The 20,885-nt window shown below is 42.5% G+C and overlaps 1 protein-coding gene across 7 annotated transcripts in view; it reads left to right on the forward strand.

Moving 5' to 3' along the window:
• Nucleotides 1–20,885, forward strand: part of MORN1 (MORN repeat containing 1) — a 401,375-nt gene that overhangs the window by 62,370 nt on the left and 318,120 nt on the right. For all 7 annotated transcript variants that reach the window (XR_013213208.1, XR_013213209.1, XM_077250079.1 and 4 more), the window contains one exon: nt 9,600–9,696. Coding sequence is in view for 5 of the 7 variants with exons in the window: in XM_077250079.1 (XP_077106194.1) it covers nt 9,600–9,696 (97 nt within the window). In the remaining 2 variants the exon portion in view is untranslated. The remainder of the gene's footprint in view (nt 1–9,599; nt 9,697–20,885) is intronic.

Below are 20,885 nucleotides of genomic sequence, written 5' to 3' on the forward strand. Positions count from 1 at the left end.
ATTGCTGTTAATATACATGTCAATTTTCTGCAAGAATGGAAAATAAGATTCTAGAATTAGCCCAAGTCACCAGTGTGAAAATTGCAAGATGGTTTTATATATATAAAACATATACATAACATATACATAATATATATGTGTGTGTGTGTGTGTGTGTATATATATATATATATATATATATATATATATATATATATATATATATATATATATATATATATATATATATATATATATAATCTCAAACATTTAAAGAAACAAAAAAACTTGATTTTAAACAGTAGGTCATTTTCTAATTACACATTACCTTAAGGGCCTCTACAATGACAACTGGTCTTGACCAAATAGGTGCTTTATGTAATTATTAAAAATTTATATATTTAATTATGAACAAATATATTTGTAAACATAATATAAAATATAATATAAAAATAAATAAATACTGTAAAATATGATACGTGATTAAAAAAAACATCCAATTGTGGTATATTCCTCACAGATTTTATTCCATCCGTCTCACAGGAGCATGTTAGGATATATATGGGAGCAGAAAATCCCACGTTGTACTTTCTCCTTGTATATACAGGATTTATGGAGATCACAGGACTGCCTATAGCTATAAACTATAGAAAGCTGTAAAAGCAGCTGAATTTCCAATCCAATTTATGTATTAGATCATGAAATTATATATCAGGGCTGGAATTGTATTTTTTATAGATTTGTTTTGAAGGAAACAAGAAATATGAGCGAGGCAGGTAGAATATACAGTATATGTGTGTGTGTATATATATATATATATATATATATATATATATATATATATATATATATATATATATATATATACATACATACATACATACATACATACATACATACATACATACATACATACATATACATACCAAATCTATACATACAGGTGTATGTATATCATCCTAAAGTTAATTTAAAACAATGAAGACCCAAAAGTCATTATCTCAGTAAATTAGAATAATTAACAAAAAACACCTGCAAAGGTTTCCTAAGCGTTTATAAAGGTCCCTTAGTCTGTTCCAGTAGCTCCACAATCATGGGGAAGACTGCTGACTTGGCAGATGTCCAGAAGAAAGTCATTGACACACTACACAAGGAGGGTAAGCCACAAAAGGTCGTTGTTAAAGAAGTCGACTGTTCACAGAGTGCTGTATCCAAGCATATTAATGGAAAGTTGAGTGTAAGGAAAAAGTGTGGTAGAAAAAGGTGCACAAGCAACCAGGATAGCCGCAGCCTTGAAAGGATTGTTAAGAAGAGGCCATTCAGTAATTTGGAGGAGATTCACAAGGAAGGAATGCTGCTGGAGACATTGCTTCAAGAGCCGCCAGACACAGACGTATCCAGGACTTGGGCTACAAGTGTTGCATTCCTTGTGTCACGCCACTCATGACCAATAGACAACGCCAGAAGCGTCTTACCTGGGCCATGAGGAAAAGAACTGGACTGTTGTCAGAGGTCCAAGGTGTTTTCAGATGAAAGTAAATTTTGCATTTCATTTGGAAATCAAGGTCCCAGAGTCTGGAGGAAGAGTGGAGAGGCCAAAATCCAAGCTGCTTGAGGTCTAGTGTGAAGTCTCCACAATCAGTGATGGTTTGGGAGCCATGTCATCTGCTGGTGTAGGCCCACTGTGTTTTATCAAGACCAAAGTCAGCGCAGCCATCTACCAGGAAATGTTAGAGCACTTCATGCTTCCCTCTGCCGACAAGCTTTTTGGAGATGGAAATTTCATTCTCCAGCAGGACTTGGCACCTGTCCACACTGCAAAAAGTACCAATACCTGGTGTAAAACAGTATCACTGTGCTTGATTGGCCAGAAAACTCACCTGACTTTAACCCCATAGAGAATCTATGGGGTATTGTCAAGAGGAAGATGAGAGACACCAGACCCAACAATGCAGATGAACTTAAAGCTGCTATCAAAGCAACCTGGGCTTCCATAAAACCTCAGCAGTGCCACAGGCTGATCGCCTCCATGCCACGCCGCATTGATGCAGTAATTGATGCAAAAGGAGCAACGAGCAAGTATTGAGTGCATTTACTGAACGTACATTTCAGTAGGCCAACATTTCAGATTTTAAAATAATTTTTGAAGCTGGGGTTATAAAGTATTCTAACTTACTGAGATAATGACTTTTGGGTTTTCATTGGCTGTAAGCCATAATCAATAACATTAACAGAAATAAACACTTGAAATAGATCACTGTTTGTAATTATTAGATAATATATGAGTTTCACTTCTTGTATTGAAGAACTGAAATAAATGAACTTTTTGATGATATTCTGATTTTGGGTGAAGTACCTGTGTGTGTGTGTGTGTATGTATGTATGTATGTATGTGTATATATATATATATATATATATATATATATATATATATATATATATATATATATATATATATATATATATATATATATATATATATTTCCTTTTATTTCCTTGTGTATTGGAAACAGTTCGGATTATAGTAATTCTGGTCACCAGTGGAGAATTGCTCCTGAAGGTCAGTGCTTGTTTCTCGAGTGACATGTGTTCCACTGTGTCTACTAGGGGAAAAGAGGGAGCCGAAGCCCCTCTGTTAGCACCCGAGCATGCCCAGATAACACCTTTTCCGAGCACGCTCGCTCATCACTAGTGAGAATCAGACGCCTTCCATTTGATATCCTGTACAATAATATCTTTGCTAAGAATGTTTTCCACGTAATCCTTCGCTATATGGTTTGCAATTTCATTTTCTTACCATGTAATCCTATGTGAAATGAATCCCCCAGTTGTGATCAGCTTCTGGCTTTTGTACAAGTTCGGCTCATTCCCATCCCTGTTCCCATATTTCCTTCCTGTGCGTATAAGGAGGATGCGCTGCTGCTTATCCTAACCGCAGATCACGCCAAACAGGTGTGACGCCGAGTGGCATGTGAAAACTATTACAATCGCGTCTTTCTCATTGTCAAATATTCCCGAAATAGTGCGACACCCAAGTTACACTCTGGTCCGAATAGCTGTATCTATACAAGGGATACGACGCTCAACACTGTGCAGCTGCGGAACTACAAGTCTGTGCAAGTCCTGGTATTGGCAGGCACCGACCCTCCTGCTATCAGTGTAAAATAGGAGGATAAATATAAGGACACGTTTGCTATTTATTGTGTCTTATTCTGGCAAAACAGGAAACCTTTACTCAATTTACCAGAAAATATTAGGAAATTACTTAAAAATAGCCACGGCCTAATACAATGTATTTATGGGAATCGCTCCCTTTTGCAGCTGGTGCACTCTGGTAATACACATGCAGGGTTGCCAGGAATTAAATCTATGCCCTAAAATATGGTGCTAGTCCCAGCAAAGGTGAGCCTGAGTTACACTGGCCTAGAGCCCATTGTTTAAAGCCTCGATTCATCAAGATTGGCGGTTTTGGGAGTGTGATGCGCCTGATTGTTTAATCGCCTCAGCCTCGCCAATGTCCGGAGTAAGATTTGTGGCATAAGGAACGCCGCCCCTCACCATGAATTTGACGAACATGGGTCACCATACTCCCGTTTCGATCCGGGTCCGCCAGGCGTAAAAATGCCAAAGGTCGCAAAATTGTTGCACCAAAATTTCACAACTTTTTGAGCTTTTAACGCCAGTTTTCTGGGTGAAAGTTTTGATGAATAGAGGACCATATTTGTAAATATCGACATAAATACAAGGAAGTAAAGGCCGCCTTTATCCACCCGATTCATTCAAGCTTTTACTCAATAAGAGTGTTGAAATGTGGCGAAAGTTTGAAAAAGCCAGTCTTGAGGAAGCAGAGGCCAAAGTTCTTGCAGAATACTGACACCATCTAAGAAAGTCTGTGCTCTACAGTGGTGAGGTCCAATGATGATTCCATCTCACACTATAAGATTGAGTCACCGTCCACCTCAATGGTGTCTTACTCAATGGACCCTCAGAGCCCTTGATCCAGTGATCCGGATGGGCAGCTGTTATGCAGCACCAACAGATGATGGGAGATCCACACGAGCAGCCGTTATACAGACAGATGATGGTGCAGCAGGAAGGTCCGGATGGAACAACAGAAGCTGAGATGGCAGAATGGCAACAGGAGGAGCAAACTAGAACCATGGGATCAGATGAGGTAGAGTTGAGAAAGTGGTAACAGGAAAGATAGAATTGTAGACCATAAGGAAAACAGTGGAAACTCAGCAATTATCAGCAGAAATCAGCTACACAAGAGGTGGTTTGGCAGGTCTGGACCAGAAGTATAGCAGATGTAAGTTATTTATGTAGTAGAGCTAGGTTTGTCACAGAGTCCAAAGCAGAGCTGACAGCGATACATCAGAGTTGATTCAGCGATATAGTAGAGCTGGGTTTGTCACAGAATCAAGTATAGTAGAGATGGTCGACAGTATAGTAGAGTTTGGTTTGTCACAGAGTCAAATCTAGTACATCTGGTCATCAATATAGTAGAGCTTGGTTTATCACAGAGTCAATAGCTGGTCAGAGATATAGAAGAGTTTGATTTGTCACAGAGTCAAGTATAGTACATCTGGTCAGCGATATAGTAGAGCTTGGTTTGTCACAGAGTCAAGTATAGTACAGCTGGTCATCGATATAGTAGAGAAGGTTTGTCACAGAATCAATAGCTGGTCAGAGATATAGTAGAGTTGGATTTGTCACAGAGTCAAGTATAGTACATCTGGTCAGTGATATAGTCGAGCTTGGTTTATCACAGAGCCAGTAGCTGGTCAGAGATATAGGAGAGTTTGATTTGTCACAGAGTCAAGTATAGTACATCTGGTCAGCGATATAGTAGAGCTTGGTTTGTCACAGAGTCAAGTATAGTACAGCTGGTCATTGATATAGTAGAGAAGGTTTGTCACAGAGTCAATAGCTGGTCAGAGATATAGTAGAGTTGGGTTTGTCACAGACTCAAGTATAGTACATCTAGTCGTCGATATAGTAGAGCTTGGCTTGTCACAGAGTCAAGTATAGTACATTTAGTAATCGATTTAGTAGAGCTTGGTTTGTCACAGAGTCAGTAGCTGGTCAGAGATATAGTATAGTTGGGTTTGTCACAGAGTCAAGTATAGTAGAGCTGGTCGGCAGTATAGTAGAGCTTGGTTTGTCACAGAGTCAATAGCTGGTCAGAGATATAGCAGAGCTTGGTTTGTCACAGAGTCAGTAGCTGGTCAGAGATATAGTATAGTTGGGTTTGTCACAGAGTCAAGTATAGTAGAGCTGGGCGGCAGTATAGTAGAGCTTGGTTTGTCACAGAGTCAATAGCTGGTCAGAGATATAGCAGAGCTTGGTTTGTCACAGTCAGTAGCTGGTCAGAGATATAGTATAGTTGGGTTTGTCACAGAGTCAAGTATAGTAGAGCTGGTCGGCAGTATAGTAGAGCTTGGTTTGTCACAGAGTCTGTAGCTGGTCAGAGATATAGTATAGTTGGGTTTGTCACAGAGTCAAGTATAGTAGAGCTGGTCGGCAGTATAGTAGAGCTTGGTTTGTCAGAGTCAATAGCTGGTCAGAGGTATAGCAGGGCTTGGTTTGTCACAGAGTCAATAGCGTTATTGTAGAGCTGAGTTTGTCATACAGGGAAGGATATTGACATGTAGAAAAGCCGCCTCCTTTAGGTGATACTTGCGAGAGTGTCTTTTGCTCATCAAGAGAACTAATTGGCATCTTTATAATGGAGCAGTGAAATCTATGGTAAACTGTGATATGAGAAACCTATTGATTCACAATATTTAGCTAGCTATACCGGAGAAACTTCGATATCTTGTGCTGCGGCAATAAATTGTAATATTAATACGGATTCTATAAAGGAGAGACTGCATTGTAGTGAGGGTTCTTTTCCCTTTCTTGCCATGGTAGTAGCTGGATCTGAATGGCGGCCATTAAGCTACTGACAGCTACCTAGGACTCCCAGTTTTCTTGTTGAGCTCAAGTGGTAAAAAATGATTTGTCTCCAGCGTGCAGGTCTCACCATGAAACGTTCAGATAGACTCCGCTGTGGCATGTATTGATATCAGGAGCCACCGGGCACAAGGTCGCACGCTGATTGCTTACAACACTGCTTCCGTTAATCGGAGGCGGCTGACGATCATTTACTTATTTTTTCTCTTTGTATTTTGTATTATGTCGTTGTTATAATACAGAGAGAATCACATTTAATTGTCTTGCTATTCGGACGACCTTCACCAATGTTTCAAAACGATTTAATAATCAAATGACATTGCTTCTTCTCCGTGTTGGGGAGTTTGGTGAGGATACCTGCTGTTGGACCTCCATGAACAACCGGTGAAATTTTAGGCTTAATACTGAAGGCATACAGCAGATAATAATAATAATAATCTATCATTTAGTGCATATAGTGCATGACGAATGTGACTGACTTTTGTAAGTCATCCACCTTATTTAGAAATGGCCCAAGAAATAAAAAAAAAACAGTGGCTATTTCTCGAAACGGCAATGGAGGAAATTACCATACCCCTTCCTCCTCTTCTCAGTAACCAAGGGGGGCTCTTTAAATCATGTCCATTATATTTTTATTTATTTTTGCCTGGCTGTATTAGGTGATGGGGGCAGCCGAAATCCCTGATTTTCCTATGCAAATTGCCTCTTCAGAGAGAGAGAGAGAGAGAGTTGATCTCTATAGTGCCAGCTTTTGGAAGCCGCGATCCTACAAGTCACAATGAACCCTTTAACGAGCCTTGCAGTAGGACTTACGGTACCTTCACACTAAGCGACTTTACAACGATAACGATAGCGATCCGTGACGTTGCAGCGTCCTGGATAGCGATATCGTTGTGTTTGACACGCAGCAGCGATCAGGATCCTGCTGTGATATCGCTGGTCGTTGCTGAAAGTTCAGAACTTTATTTGGTCGTCAGATCGGCGTGTATCGTCGTGTTTGACAGCAAAAGCAACGATGCCAGCGATGTTTTACAATGGTAACCAGGGTAAATATCGGGTTACTAAGCGCAGGGCCGCGCTTAGTAACCCGATATTTACCCTGGTTACCATTGTAAAAGTAAAAAAAAAAACAGTACATACTCACCCTCTGATGTCTGTCACGTCCCCCGGCGTCCGCGCTGCTGCTGAATGTATCAGTGCCGGCCGGAAAGCAAAGCACAGCGGTGACGTCACCGCTGTGCCCTGCTACTGCCGGCTCTTACACAGTGCAGGGAAGCGGACGCCGGGGGACGCGAATGTAAGTATGTAGTGTTTGTTTTTTTACATTTACACTGGTAACCAGGGTAAACATCGGGTTACTAAGCGCGGCCCTGCACTTAGCAACCCGATGTTTACCCTGGTTACCCGGGGACTTCGGCATCGTTGGTCGCTGGAGAGCTGTCTGTGTGACAGCTCTCCAGCGACCACACAGCGACGCTGCAGCGATCGGCATCGTTGTCGATATCGCTGCAGCGTCGCTTAGTGTGAAGGTACCTTTAGAATAAAAGCCTAATCAGAATTTTAATTCGCAGACACGGTGTTTCTGGATGTTTGCCCTCATCAGTGCGAAGTATGAGAACTGACTTGGCTAGGTGAGAGGCTCCACACTAAGGTCTAGGGGGTAACGTTTCTCCTTGTGGAGAGTGACATACCGGCTCTGGCATGCCACAAGTTTTTATTACTGGAATATAAGATTTATCACCAAAGTACAAGATTTATTTTGAATGATTAGAAACTGAAGCCACTGATCAGGTAATTCAGGACTAAAATGAGAATGAAGATATCACACAAATTTACTGAACACCCTCCACACTGTTCTCATAGCATAAATGTTAGAGACGAGCGAATCGATTAGCAGACCCCTGGTCCAGTGACCACAGTTTACTGAGAAGCGCGTCCTACCTGCCGGCATCCCTCTTCTGATTTGTAGGATCAGTGCAACGTCATCATTGTGGCATGACGCACGCATGACATAGGCCAGGCCTACTAAATAGGAGAGGCGCCGGGGATGCCAGCAGGTAGGAGGCTGTATACTGTTCTCCCATCCGGCGGCTACGGACTACTGATGTGGTCGCTGCACCAGGATGCTACAAATTGATTTGCTCATTTCTAGAAATTGGACAGTCAATTCGGCCAAGTCAGTCATCTGTAACCGCTGGGCGTGAGGCCTGTGAATCTTCTCATCTCCCGGCATTCATGGATCTTCTTTTCATCAACCAAGTTGGCGCAACATCATCATTGTGGCACAACCCATGCATGACATTGGGCCAAGACTGCTAAATAGAAGAAGCGCCGGTGATGCCGGCAGGTAGGAGAGATTGAACAATCGATTTGTAGGACTACGGTCCATCGGCTACGTCAGTAATCTGTGACTTGTAGACAGGGGGCTTACGAGTTTCCTCACCTCCTGATATTCCCAGCTCTTCTTTTGAATAACCGGGGTGGCGCAACGTTGTGTATGCGGGATAGTGCAACGTTGTGTGTGCGTCATGCCCCAACGATGACGTTCTGCCATCAAAAAATAGTCAGCAATATTGGGGAGGTGAGGAGATCTGCAATCCTCTCGTACAGCAGTTACAGGTTCCTGGCCTGGCTGATGGACCTGCGACTTGATTTTCGTGCAACTTGATTCCAGCCAGGTCGGGAATCTGTGAATGGTGGACAAGAGGCTTGCGAATATCCTCACCTCCCAGTATTTCTGGCTCTTCTTTGATGGCACAGTGTCATCATTGGGGCACGACACACACACAAAACGTTGCACCACCCTGGCTATTCAAAAGAAGAGCCGGAAATATGAGGTGGTGAGGAGATTCGCTGACCTCTCGTCCAGTGGTCAGAGGCCTGACTTGGCTGACGGACCGGCATCCTTCAACTTGATTTTTCCTTGTCTACTCCATTCCAATATATATGTATATATCTAATGAAGTTTCAACCTCTCAATAGATGTCCCTGAAAAATGAAAGAATTAACGTAATAAAACATGATGGAAATGAGCCCGAATTCCACCTGCTTCTCCATTTAATTAGTGTAAGACTTCCCGAGTTTGGGTTTCCTCTCCCTTTGTATTGAACATAAAGAAAGCCTAGACTTAGCATGTGCCGCAGACATCTTGGCAGCAGGATAAGATTGCCGCGTACCCAAATTTTGAAGGTGTTTTGTTGTTTTTTTTTTTCTCTTTTTTTTTATTTTGAAGAATATGCTCCGCACTTGACAGACGCATGAATACACATTGTTTCCCCTCAAACTAGATCTGGGTGTAAAATTCTACAGCAGCTGCTCAATAAAAAGGCAAAAGCCTAAAAAAAAAGAGACGCCCAATTACAGCAATTTCTTTGAGGCAAGATATTTGCTTATAAGGTGAAACATTTGTCTTCCCTGAAAAACGTTCTCTTATTCTTTTTTTTTTTTTCAAGGGACGCGCGTTGCATAATCTTCGGATATTGTGTGGTCTTGCCTTTCAGTTCTCGGAGGAATAGTTAGCAGGGTATTGCCGTGGAATTGTTCATTTTCTAGGCCCACCCAGTTTGCTATTGAGAAGTAAGAGGAGTAATCCCCTCTTTATGAAACAGCAGGCATCGCAGTCCTAATGTAGATCCAACTTGTTTTGTTTTTTTTCTAATTTCCAGGGCCAGTGGCGGAATGACGTCTTCAGTGGACAAGGGACCATAATTCATTGTTCCGGAGTCATTTATGATGGTCCGTGGATCAATGGCCGTCCTGCTGGTATGCACTTTATTACGCTATCCAATTATGAATTTAAAAAAAAAAAATTAAAATAAACCCAACATAAACTTAATGCACTTTTACATTGACAGGTCTGCGCAATAATTATCTTTTTGAATGTATGGGAGGATCCTCTTAGCTCCAGCAAAAATGGGGTGTTAAGAAAAAAAGAAATAAGATGCTAAGTAAAATTTGAGTAAAATTAGGCGGCATCTTAATAGGAGGCGAGTGTGACAAGGGAAAAAAGCTTTTTAGTTTTATTTCAATGGAACTCTCGCTTTTGTTGCAATCGGTTACAAATCCTAACCATCTGTTGTGGGTGTGCAGGATTAGAGACGTCTAAAGGAAATTGATTGTTCGCTAATAATATAGATTATTTTTTTTCTCCTGTGATTTGTGTATAAATGGCAGGTGTGTAAAATTTAAAAAAAAAGTAAAAAAAAAAATATATATATATATAATTATATAAAAAATAAATAAATTATAATACCTTAGATTTACTTTATAGATATTAGCGAGTAAAAAAAAAAACATCTACTGAAAGCCGAACTGCACAAACAGATACATTTCTTTTCATGTCAGATTTCTATTCGTTGTTCGCAGCTTAGAAAGCGGCAGCGGTGATTTGTTTGAAAGGCAATTATTAATATTACAGTCGGGGGATTTCAATGATGCTTATTATGTTTTTTCTTTTTTTTTAGCTTTTTTTTGGTAGAATTAAAAAAAAAAACTAAGAGAAAAGATTATAGGAGATTGCAAAAACATGTCTCCGCTCTTGACTACGGTTGGGACTGGTACGGCAGCTTTGCCCATTTCTGTTTGATCTCCTTGACTTGAATATGAAGCTGCAGTCCCAGGTACAACCTATGGCCACGTTCACACACTCAGTATTTGTAAGCCAAAACCAGGAGTGGAACAATCAAAGGAAAAGTATAATTAGATATTAGATGAAAACTTTTTGACAGTGAGGGTGATCAATGAGTGGAACAGGCTGAAACGGGAGGTGGTGAGTAGAGTTGAGCGAATTTGATCGGGTCCCCGCTTATTCGGCAAGCTATAGCGCTGGCTGAATAAGCTGCAGAGGGAACCCGGATACATGGAGCGCTCTGGCTGGTTAGCTGATCGCTGCCGCAGCTGCATGTGTCGCGGCTGTGTCACTCTCACAGCACATACATGGAGAGCCCGTGTGTTGGGCTCTCCATGCATGTGCTCTGACACCAAACTTAGCGTTTACCTTGGAGGCCAAAAAGTTCAGTTTTGGTCTCATCTGACCACAGCACCTTCCTCCATACATTTGGGGAGTCTCCTACAGGTCTTTTGGCAAACTCAAAACGAGTCTTACAATTTTTGTGTGTAAGTGAAGGTTCATTTCTGCCCACTCTTCCATTAAGGCTGCCTCTATGGAGTGTACGCTTATTGTGGTCGAATGGACAGATACTCCAGTCTCTGCTTGGGAACTCTGCAGCTCCTTCAGGGTTATCTTTGGTCTCTGTGCTCCTCTCTGATTAATGCCCTCCTTGTCCGGGCCGAGAGGTTTCGTGGGCGACCCTCTCTTGGCAGGTTTGTTGTGGTACCAAGTTTTTTGCATTTGATGATAATGGATTTGATGGTGCTCCTGGGATCATTAGGGATTGGGATATTGTTTTATAACCAAACCCTGACTTGTACTTCTCCACAGTTTGTCCCTGACTTGTTTGGAGATCGCCTTGGTCTTCATGGTGTTGTTTGGAGATCTCCTTGGTCTTCATGGTGTTGTTTGGAGATCTCCTTGGTCTTCATGGTGGTGTGTGGAGAACCCCTTGGTCTTCATGGTGTTGTTTGGAGATCTGCTTAGTCTGCATGGTGTTGTATGGAGATCCCCTTGGTCTTCATGGTGTTGTATGGAGATCTCCTTGGTCTTCATGGTGTTGTGTGGAGATCTCCTTGGTCTTCATTGTGGTATTTGGAGATCTCCTTGGTCTTCATGGCGCTGTTTGGAGATCTGCTTGGTCTTCATGGTGTTGTATGGAGATCCCCTTTGTCTTCATGGTGGTGTGTGGAGATCTCCTTGGTCTTTATGGTGGTATTTGGAGATCCCCTTGGTCTTCATGGTGCTGTTTGGAGATCTACTTGGTCTTCATGGTGTTGTATGGAGATCTCCTTGGTCTTCATAGTGTTGTGTGGAGATCTCCTTGGTCTTCATGGTGATGTGTGGAGATCTCCTTGGTCTTCATGGTGGTATTTGGAGATCCCCTTGGTCTTCTTGGCGCTGTTTGGAGATCTGCTTGGTCTTCATGGTGTTGTATGGAGATCCCCTTGGTCTTCATGGTGTTGTGTGGAGATCTCCTTGGTCTTCATGGTGCTGTTTGGAGATCTGCTTGGTCTTCATGGTGTTGTGGAGATCTCCTTGGTCTTCATGGTGTTGTGTGGAGATCTCCTTGGTCTTCATGGTGTTGTTTGGAGATCTCCTTGGTCTTCATAGTGGTGTTTGAAGATCTCCTTGGTGTTCATGGTGTTTGGTTAGTGGTGCCTCTTGTTAATGGTATTGCAGCCTCTGTGGCCTTTCAGAAAAGGAAAAGTGTGTATACTGACAGACATGTAACACTTAGATTGCACACAGGGGAATGTCTTGTCACTAAGCATGCGACTTATGAAGGTAATTGCTTGCACCAGAAATTTTTAGAGGCATCATAGCAAAAGGGGTGGATACATATGCACATGCCAATTTTTAGTTATATTATCTCATAAATTTAATTTATGCCTATATTTTTCTCACTTCACCAACTCAGACTATTTAGTGCTGATGCATCACACACAAATCGGATTAGAAAAATATGTAAATACACGTTGTAATGTAACATAATAGGTAAAAAGCCAACGGAGTGAATACATTTGCAAGCCACTGTATATGAGGCTGTTAAGTCTGGTCAGGAGTCCTGTTGCTGGTCCGTGCATTGTGGTCAGTGTATGGCCCAGGAAACAGAGACCTCTGTATTTGGCATTGGTAATAGGGGCACTGTGCTTGGCATTGGTAATAGGGGCATTGTGCTTGGCATTGGTATTAGGGGCACTGTGCTTGGCATTGGTAATAGGTCACTGTGCTTGGCATTAGTAATATGGGCACTGTGCTTGGCATTAGTAATATGGGCACTGTGCTTGGCATTAGTATTAGGGGCACTGTGCTTGGCATTGGTAATATTAGGGGCACTGTGCTCGGCATTAGTAATAGGGGCACTGTGTTTGGCATTGGTAATAGGGGCACTGTGTTTGGCATTGGTAATAGGGGCACTGTGTTTGGCATTGGTAATAGGGGCACTGTGATTGGCATTAGTAATAGGGGCACTGCGATTGGCATTGATAGGGGCACTGTGCTTGGCATTGGTAATGGGGCACTGTGTTTGGCATTAGTAATAGGGGCACTGTGCTCGGCATTATTAATAAGGGAACTGTGTTTGGTATTAGTAATAGGGACACTGTTTCGCATTGGTAATAGCCGCACTGTTTGGCATTAGTGTTAGGGGCACTGTGCTCAGCATTAGTAATAGGGGCACTGTGCTTGGCATTAGTAATAGGGGCACTGTGTTTGGTATTAGTAATAGGGACACTGTGATTGGCATTAGTAATGGGGTAACTGTGTTTGGTATTAGTAATAGGGGCACTGTGATTGGCATTAGTAATAGGGGCACTGTTTGGCATTAGTCATAGGGGCACTGTGCTCGGCATTAGTCATAGGTGCACTGTGATTGGCATTAGTCATAGGTGCACTGTTTGGCATTAGTCATAGGGGCACTGTGCTCGGCATTAGTCATAGGTGCACTGTGTTTGGCATTAGTAATAGGGGCACTGTTTGGCATTATTAGTGATAGGGGCACTGTGCTCGGCATTAGTAATAGGGGCACTGAGTTTGGGATTAGTAATAGGGGCACTGTTTGGCATTAGTAATAGGGGCACTGTGTTTGGTATTAGTATTAGGGGCACTGCACTGTGATTGGCATTAGTAATAGAGGCACTGTGTTTGGCATTGGTAATAGGGGCACTGTGTTTGGAATTAGTAATATGGGCACTGTGTTTGGCATTGGTAATGGGGGCACTGTGTTTGGTATTAGTAATGGGGCACTGTGTTTGGCATTAGAAATAGGGGCACTGTGATTGGCATTAGTAATAGGGACACTGTGTTTGGCATTAGTAATAGGGGCACTGTTTGGCATTAGTAATAGGGGCACTGTACTCGGCATTAGTAATAGGGGCACTGTGTTTGGTATTAGTAATAGGAGCACTGTGCTTGGCATTGGTAATGGGGGCACTGTGATTGGCATTAGTAGTAGGGGCACTGTGTTTGGTATTAGTAATAGGGGCACTGTGATTGGCATTAGAAATAGGGGCACTGTGCTCGACATTAGTATTAGGGGCACTGTGCTCGGCATTAGTAATAGGGGTACTACACTTGGCATTAGTAAAAGGGGCACTGTGCTTGGCATTAGTAATAGGGGCACTGTACTCAGCATTAGTATTAGGGGCACTGTGTTTGGTATTGGTAATAGGGGCACTGTGTTTGGCATTGGTAATAGGGGCACTGTGCTTGGCATTAGTAATAGGGGCACTGTGTTTGGCATTGGTAATAGGGGCACTGTGCTTGGCATTAGTAATAGGGGCACTGTGTTTGGTATTAGTAATATGGGCACTGTAGCATTGATCTGTAAAGTCCTCAATAATACGAGTTGATATGAAACCCTCCTTTCTCTGCCCAAAGATAGATATTTGGACATTCTCAGCTCTGGTTTTTAGCGGGGGTCCTGCACCGCGACCCCCCATGATGTTTGTATGCCCAAATAGAATTGATATAAAATATTTGCCATAGCGAGAAAAATTCTTAAAACATTATGTGAAGCCAGCGCTAAATGATCCGACTTGTGCGAGATCTCTTTGTGACGAGCGAGTTTCCCCGTTTCCCGGTGTTCATCGTCCACATCACACAATGGAACCCTGATGTGGAATACCTAGAGAGCCGCCGGCAGATGGAAGCTCTCCACTAGTCGCTGGGACGGGAGGTCTCGGTACACAATGTGGAATAACCCAGCTCTGAAATAATCCTGGCACGTCACTGTAAATAACTGAATGTTATGTGGGCACAGCAGCGCAGTTTACGAGGAGCGGTTACATAAAACATGCCAAACACAGACACATTGAATAAACAGCGGACAAGGAACATGGGAAAATGGAAAACAATGCAAAGATTAATGCCCGAGCTTTGGGGAGCTTATCATAAATGGAAGGAAAGTTTTGCTGTAATTTGGCAGCAGAACCTTATAATATGTTGGCAGAAAGTAGATCTTTCCTTTCACTCTTTAATTCTTGACAGTCATTAGTGGGGCATTGGGGGCCGGATGAGCGGTGTCGTCCCTTACGAAAATCTACAGCACTAGTAACATTTATGGAGCGAATGCGTCACATAGGGGCAATGTATTGAATCTATACTATTTTCTAATATAATTTGATTAAAAATTCATTATCCTTCCCCAACTATTTTTTCCTGCTTTGTTTTTGATGACGCTTAGTTTGCGAGGCCCACTGCATGCTGGGATATGCAAAGTGTCATCAGGGGGCAGAGGCTGCGGTAACTACAGCTTCTGCCCCCTCCCTGAAACGAAGCGTCATCACTGACTTTAGTTTCAGAGTCTGAGCTAGTCCTTGCTCTGTGACCGTGCGATGTGCACAATGACAGTGCACTATCTCGCTTGCTCAGATCACTAGTAATGAGCCGGCTACAGAATGCGTTGTAAGACAAATATCCGGCTTGCATGTAACATCTTATCCAGGCGTGGCAGTGGTCTCTGCAATCCAGGTATTCATCTTACAGTGCGCTTTGTTGCTGGCTAGTTACTAGGGATCTGAACCAGTGACAGCGCACTGTCACTGTGCACATCGCACAATATGCAGGGACAAGCCCAGCCCCTGAGATGAAGGTCACAGAAGACGCTTTTTTTCATAGATGAGGCAGAGGCTTTGCTTACTGCAAAATGTATACATTTTCCCTAAAAAAAAAAAAAAAAAAAAAACAATTCCTCATATGGCTATGGAAATAAACTAAAGTTAATTCCTACACATATTAGGATGGTATATGTGCACAAAAAGATTTGGGGATAGTTCCTGCACATATAAGGCTGATATATACACCTGAAGAGATTTTGGCATAATTCCTACACATATTAGGTTTGTATATACACATTTGAAGAAGTTTTATGATAATTCCTGTACATATTAGGCTGGTATATACACCTGAAGAGGTTTTGGGATAGTGCCTGGACGCCTGGACATATTAGGCTGATCTATACACCTGAAGACGTTTTGGCATAGTTCCTGCACATATTAGGCTGGTATATACACCTGAAGAGGTTTTGGGACAGTTCCTGCACATATAAGGCTGGTATATACACCTGAAGAAGTTTTGTGATAGTTCCTGCACATATTAGGCTTGTATATACATCTGAAGAGGTTTTGGGATAGTGCCTGGATGCCTGGACATATTAGGCTGATATATACACCTGAAGAGGTTTTGTGATAATTCCTGCACATATTAGGCTGATATATACACTTGAAGATGTTTGGGGACAGTTCCTGCACATATAAGGCTGATATATACACCTGAAGAGGTTTTGGCATAGTTCCTGCACATATTAGGCTGGTATATACACCTGAAGAAGTTTTGTGATAGTTCCTGCACATATTAGGCTGGTATATACACCTGAAGAAGTTTTGTGATAGTTCCTGCACATATTAGGCTGGTATATACACCTGAAGAAGTTTTGTGATAGTTCCTGCACATATTAGGCTTGTATATACATCTGAAGAGGTTTTGGGATAGTGCCTGGATGCCTGGACATATTAGGCTTATATATACACCTGAAGAGGTTTTGTGATAATTCCTGCACATATTAGGCTGATATATACACTTGAAGATGTTTGGGGACAGTTCCTGCACATATAAGGCTGATATATACACCTGAAGAGGTTTTGGCATAGTTCCTGCACATATTAGGCTGGTATATACACCTGAAGAGGTTTTGGCATAGTTCCTGCACATATTAGGCTGGTATATACACCTGAAGAGGTTTTGGGATAGTTCCTGCACATATTAGGCTGGTATATACACCTGAAGAGGTTTTGGGATAGTGCCTGGACGTCTGGACATATTAGGCTGATATATACACTTGAAGAGGTTTTGGGACAGTTCCTGCACATATAAGGCTGATATATACACCTGAAGAGGTTTTGGCATAGTTCCTGCACATATTAGGCTGGTATATGCAACTGAAGAAGTTTTGTGATAGTTCCTGCACACATTAGGCTGGTATATACACCTGAAGAGGTTTTGAGATAGTTCCTGCACATATTAGGCTGGTATATACACCTGAAGAGGTTTTGTGATAGTTCCTTTATTAAATAACATACAGGTAACAAGCTAAATAGCCAAAATACAAAAAAGCACCGAAACATACAAAAATGTGCATTTATAAGGATGATTTAAAAAGAGAGTGGGTAGCCCCCGGTGTGCGCTTGCAAAGAAACCATCATGCATAGCTCCATAAAGTAAGGCCAGCTGCTGCACAGACCTATATCGCTATAGTAGCGATAGACAAGTAGTATAATAGATCATAAGGAAAATAAACGGTTAAAAGGGCAGCGCTTACCAGCAGGAGGTACCAGGCAGAGCACACCGGTTGGGATCCACAAACGCGACCCCCCACTGTTGATATATATTATGTTGCCTGATTTTGCTATTGGTATATACACCTGTAGAGGTTTTGGCATAGCTCCTGCACATATTAGGCTGGTATATACACCTGAAGAGGTTTTGTGATAGTTCCTGCACATATTAGGCTGATATGTACACCTGAAGAGGTTTTATGATAATTCCTGCACATATTAGGCTGATATATACACCTGAAGAGGTTTTGTGATAGTTCCTGCACATATTAGGCTGATATATACACCTGAAGAGGTTTTATGATAATTCCTGCACATATTAGGCTGATATATACACCTGAAGAGGTTTTGTGATAGTTCCTGCACATATTAGACTGGTATATACACCTGAAGAGGTTTTGGGATAGTTCCTGCACATATTAGGCAGGTATATACACCTGAAGAGGTTTTGGGATAGTTCCTGCACATATTAGGCTGGTATATTCACCTGTAGAGGTTTTGGGATAGTTCCTGCACATATTAGGCTGCTATGTACACCTGAAGAGGTTTTGGGATAGTTCCTGCACATATTAGGCTGGTATATTCACCTGTAGAGGTTTTGGGATAGTTCCTGCACATATTAGGCTGGTATATACAATGAAGAGGTTTTGTGATAGTTCCTGCACATATTAGGCTGGTATATACACCTGTAGAGGTTTTGGGATAGTTCCTGCACATATTAGGCTGGTATATACAACTAGATGGTGGCCCGATTCTAACGCATCTGGTATTCTAGAATATGTATAGTAGTATATAGCACAGCCCCCTGCAGTATATAACACAGCCCACGCAGTATATAACACAGCCCACGCAGTATATAGCACAGCCCACGCAGTATATAGCACAGCCCACGCAGTATATAGCACAGAGACATAGTATATAACACAGCCCACGTAGTATATAACAGAGCCCACATAGTATATAGCACAGCCACGTAATATATAGCACAGCCCACGTAGTATATAGCACAGAGACGTAGTATATAACACAGCCCATGCAGTATATAACACAGCCCACGTAGTATATAACACAGCCCACGCAGTATATAGAACAGCCCACACAGTATATAGCACAGCCCACCCAGTATATAGCACAGCCCACGTAGTATATAACACAGCCCACATGTAGTATATAACACAGCTCACGTAGTATATAACAGAGCCCACGTAGTATATAGCAGAGCCCACGTAGTATATAGCACAGCCACGTAATATATTGCACAGCCCACGTAGTATATAGCACAGAGACGTAGTATATAACACAGCCCATGCAGTATATAACACAGCTCACGCAGTATATAACACAGCACATGCAGTATATAACACAGCCCACACAGTATATAGCACCGCCCATGTAGTACATAACACAGCCCACGTAGTATATAACGCAGCCCACGTAGTATATAACGCAGCCCACGAAGTATATAACACAGCCCACGTAGTATATAACACAGCCCACATAGTATATAGCAATGTGGGCACCATATCCCTATCATATTAAAAAAAAGAAAATAAAAAATCATTATATTCTCACCTTCCGGCGCCTTTTCCGCTCCTCGCGACGCTCCGTTCCCAGTAATGCATTGCGGCAATAGCACGTGATGATGTAGCGGTATCGCGAGACCGCTACGTCATTGCCGGTCATTGTCGCAATGGATTCTTGGGACCAGAGCGTCGCGAGGAGCGGGAAAGGCACCGGAAGGTGAGAATATAATGATTTTTTATTTTTTTTATTATTTTTAACATTAGATCTTTTTACTATTGATGCTGCATAGGCCGCATCAATAGTAAAAAGTTGGTCACACAGGGTTAATAGCAGCATTAACGGACTGCTAAACCGATATGGGGGCACTGACTGGAGGGCAGTAGGGAGGGGGCACTGACTGGAAGGGAGTAGGGAAGGGGAATTCGCGGCCGGACTGTGTTAGATACTACGTATGCTGTGTTATATACTACGTGGGCTGTGTTATATACTACATGGGTGGTACTATATACTATGTCTCTGTGCGATATACTACGTGACCTGTGTTATATACTGCATGTTTTGTGTTATATACTGTGTGGCCTGTGTTATATACTACGTGGCTGTGTTATATACTACGTGGCTGTGTTATATACTGCATGGGCTGTGCTATATACACTGCGTGGGCTGTGCTATATACTGCGTGGGCTGTGCTATATACTACGTGGGCTGTGTTATATACTACGTGGCTGTGTTGTATACTACATGGCTGTGTTATATACTGCGTGAGCTGTGCTATATACTGCGTGGGCTGTGTTATATACTACTTGGGCTGTGTTATATACTACTTGGGCTGTGTTATATACTACGTGGCCTGTGTTATATACTATGTGGCCTGTGTTATATACTATGTGGCCTGTGTTATATACTATGTGGCTGTGTTATATACTGCGTGGGCTGTGCTATATACTGCGTGGGCTGTGCTATATACTGCGTGGCCTGTGTTATATGTTATGATCCGGTGACCTTGGAGCCGCATGAGACTTTCTCAGGAGTAGGTGGAACCTGTACTGACCGCAAACCCTAAACTGTCACCGCAACTAGAAGTAGCCGTGGGGTGTACCTAACACATCCTAGACACCTCGACGCAGCCGGAGGACTAAATACCCCTATAGATGGAAATGGGAATTCTATCTTGCCTCAGAGCAGAACCCCAAAGGATAGGCAGCCCCCCACAAATATTGACTGTGAGTATTAGAGGAAAGACACACGCAGGCAGAAATCAGGATTTAGCAAAAGAGGCCATGCTAGCTAAATAGGAAAGGATAGGACAGAATACTAAGCCGTCAGTATTAAAACCCTAAAAATATCCACAGCAGATAATACAAAAATTCCACCATCTAACTAAAGACATGGAATGTATATCTGCATCTCCTGAGAATCCAACTTGACTGAAATATCCAAACACAGTCTAAGCTGGACAAGAAAAATCATTGAATAGTACTGAATTGTAAAGCACACAGCATGTGTGCTGTAGAAACAAAACCAGACACTTATCTTTGCTGATTTGGCAGCAGGGCAGGAGGAACCAGACAGAGATGCAAAACCTCCAAGAACAATGGACAACTGGCAAGGGCTAATGAATCCTGCACACCTAAATATCCCAGTCAGAGCTGCAATCAGCAGGGACACCTGCCCAGGATTGCAACCCAGGGACAACTGCATTACTACCAACAACCACCGGAGGGAACCCAAGAGCAGAATTCACAACAGTACCCCCCCCCCTTGAAGAGGGGTCACCGAACCCTCACCAGAGCCCCCAGGCCGATCAGGACGAGCCAGATCAGCAGCATGGACATCAGAGGCAAAAACCCAAGAATTATCCTCCTGGCCATAACCCTTCCATTTAACAAGGTACTGAAGCCTCCGCCTCGAAAAGCGAGAATCCAAAATCTTCTCAACCACATACTCCAACTCCCCATCAACCAACACAGGGGCCGGAGGAT

The sequence above is a fragment of the Ranitomeya variabilis genome, chromosome 4, assembly GCF_051348905.1.
Source record: "Ranitomeya variabilis isolate aRanVar5 chromosome 4, aRanVar5.hap1, whole genome shotgun sequence".
Taxonomy (NCBI): Eukaryota; Metazoa; Chordata; class Amphibia; order Anura; family Dendrobatidae; genus Ranitomeya; species Ranitomeya variabilis.